This window comes from Poecilia reticulata, linkage group LG16 (assembly GCF_000633615.1).
Source record: "Poecilia reticulata strain Guanapo linkage group LG16, Guppy_female_1.0+MT, whole genome shotgun sequence".
In the NCBI taxonomy this organism is placed as follows: Eukaryota; Metazoa; Chordata; class Actinopteri; order Cyprinodontiformes; family Poeciliidae; genus Poecilia; species Poecilia reticulata.
Genome location: NC_024346.1, coordinates 748,978 through 751,108, shown reverse-complemented (window position 1 = coordinate 751,108; position 2,131 = coordinate 748,978). Strand labels below are relative to the sequence as shown.

The 2,131-nt window shown below is 48.6% G+C and overlaps 1 protein-coding gene across 4 annotated transcripts in view; it reads left to right on the top strand.

Annotated features, from left to right (window-relative positions):
* Positions 1-2,131, top strand: part of LOC103477468 (atrial natriuretic peptide receptor 1-like) — a 16,715-nt gene that overhangs the window by 5,818 nt on the left and 8,766 nt on the right. For all 4 annotated transcript variants that reach the window (XM_017309354.1, XM_017309353.1, XM_017309352.1 and 1 more), the window contains one exon: positions 825-960. In XM_017309354.1, coding sequence (XP_017164843.1) covers positions 825-960 — 136 coding nt within the window. The remainder of the gene's footprint in view (positions 1-824; positions 961-2,131) is intronic.

Genomic DNA, 2,131 nt, shown 5'->3' with positions numbered 1-2,131 from the left:
ATGGATGAAGCATCTGATCCTCATTCTGACTCCGGTTCTGTTGGGCCAGATCAGAACCGGCTGTGAAGGCTCAGGCTTTCTGCTCGGCGGTCCTGGTTGCCATGGAGACGGTCAAAGGTGCCATCAGTCAGCATGGCCTCCTGTTGCTCTGATTGGACAGATGTGGAGGAAGTGATGTAATTGGCAGCTTCAACAGCTGCTCCACCTTAATGTGTCCGAGCCGATGATGTCATCAGTCGGTCTGGAGACGATCCATATGGAACGCTGAATCCTGATCCAGGTGTCCTGCCGTGTTTTCTTGCTACCGGCTCTAACGGTCACAGCAGCTGAGGGAAGCTAATGTGGTTAGCTAATGCGGTTAGCTAATGCGGTTAGCTGCAGAGAAACCTGATCCTCAGGGCAGCAGCAGCTAAAGGCCTTCAGGAAGCTGAAAGCTGCTGCTGCTGAAGCAGACCGAGGTTCTGATGGTTCTGGAGGCGAAACCGCTTTCCGACTGGGTCGTAGTAACACTTTCTGCTCCCATCTGATTGGCTGGGTCGTTGTGGAACCAGATTTTAGCTCCAACAGGAACAATGCCTGAAATCCAGATGGCTCCTCTCTGGATCTCTATAAAACCCACAATCAGAACCGTGTTCGGGTCACGGTGGTTCTGGATCCTAGATGAGCCCAGCTGCAGCCACCATGACTCATCAGGAACCAGAACCCAGATGGGTCCCGTCCCTCAGTTTCCTCTTCCTGAATGGCTCCTGCAGGAATAACATCAGGATTCCTGATTTCCGGCACCGGGACCGGGTCAGGACTGACTTCCTGTTCCTGTTTTTCAGATGAACATCATCGCCGCAGGGTTTTATGACGGCCTCATGATTTACGCCCGCGCTCTGAATGAAACTATGGCGGCTTCTGGAGCCAGACCACCGGGGAGAAACATCACCGCCAAGATGTGGAACCGAACCTTTACTGGTGCGTAACCAGAGATTCCCGATCGATTAATCTCCGATTCCTGCCTGATCTTCCTTCAGTGTCAGAGGTCAGAGGTCAGGAAGGTGAGCCCTCTGTGGTGCAGGTAGAAACTGCTGTCTGGCGTCGGCCCTCCGGATGCGTCGCTCCAGCCGGAGCAGTCCGGTGTTCCTCAGGGCTCCGTTATGGAGTTAGATTTGTTTCACAATTATTCAATCAAAAAAACATTTCACACAAAAAAATCTTTAAAACTTTTTAATCATAAAAAGTATTTTTTACAAAACAAAATGTTTAAAGAGCTTTTTTTAAATTGAAATCGCTCATTTTTGTTTGAAACTTTTATTTTTGCAATCAGAATTTTGTTTGTTTGACTTTTTTTTGGATTGAATAATTGTGGCACAAATCTAACTCCATACTCTGTCCTCGGCACGCTGGGATTCTATGGAAGTTGTTGTTTGGGAATCTTCGGGCTGTTCTCAGAACCAAACAGCTGACTTTGCTCTGGGTCTCAGAACCGTCCAGGTTCTCTGGTTGGATAATCAAAGTCCACCTCATTTGTCTCTTATTGTGAAAGGTTTGGCTCAGATTATGCGTTTCCTGTGCCTGTTGCTTGCTTCCTGTTTGGGATCATTGCCGTCTTCATCACTCTGCCAGCTTGGTTCAAGCTGCAGTCGCTCCAGTTGCGACTGGAGCGACTGTGGTTCTGGTTCTGACTCAGAACTGTGAATGGATCAGAACCGGTCAGGAGACTGGACCCCAGGTGAGTCCAGGTGAGCTCCGCCCCCAGCTGACCTTCACATGACCAGGTGTCCAGGAACACCTGGACACCATGAGGCTGTTCACCTGAGACCAGGTGACTCCAGACTCAACATGGACTTTGGTCGTGCAGCTCGGAGAAACGCAAAGCATTATGGGAAATAAACTGAAATCCATTTGGTTATTTATCCTGTCAGAAAACATGGAGGTTAATTAAGTTAGTCAGTTAATTTAACATTAATTAACTAAATATGTAATAATCATTATTAAGTCAGAAAGCAGGTTATTGTTTCCATCTGGAGGGAAAGAAGATGATTCTTTTCCTGCGAACCGGAAGCCCAGCGGTCCAAAGTGGGTCCCTGAGGTCCAAAGTGGGTCCCTGAGGTCCAAAGTGGGTCCCTGAGGTCCAAAGTGGGTC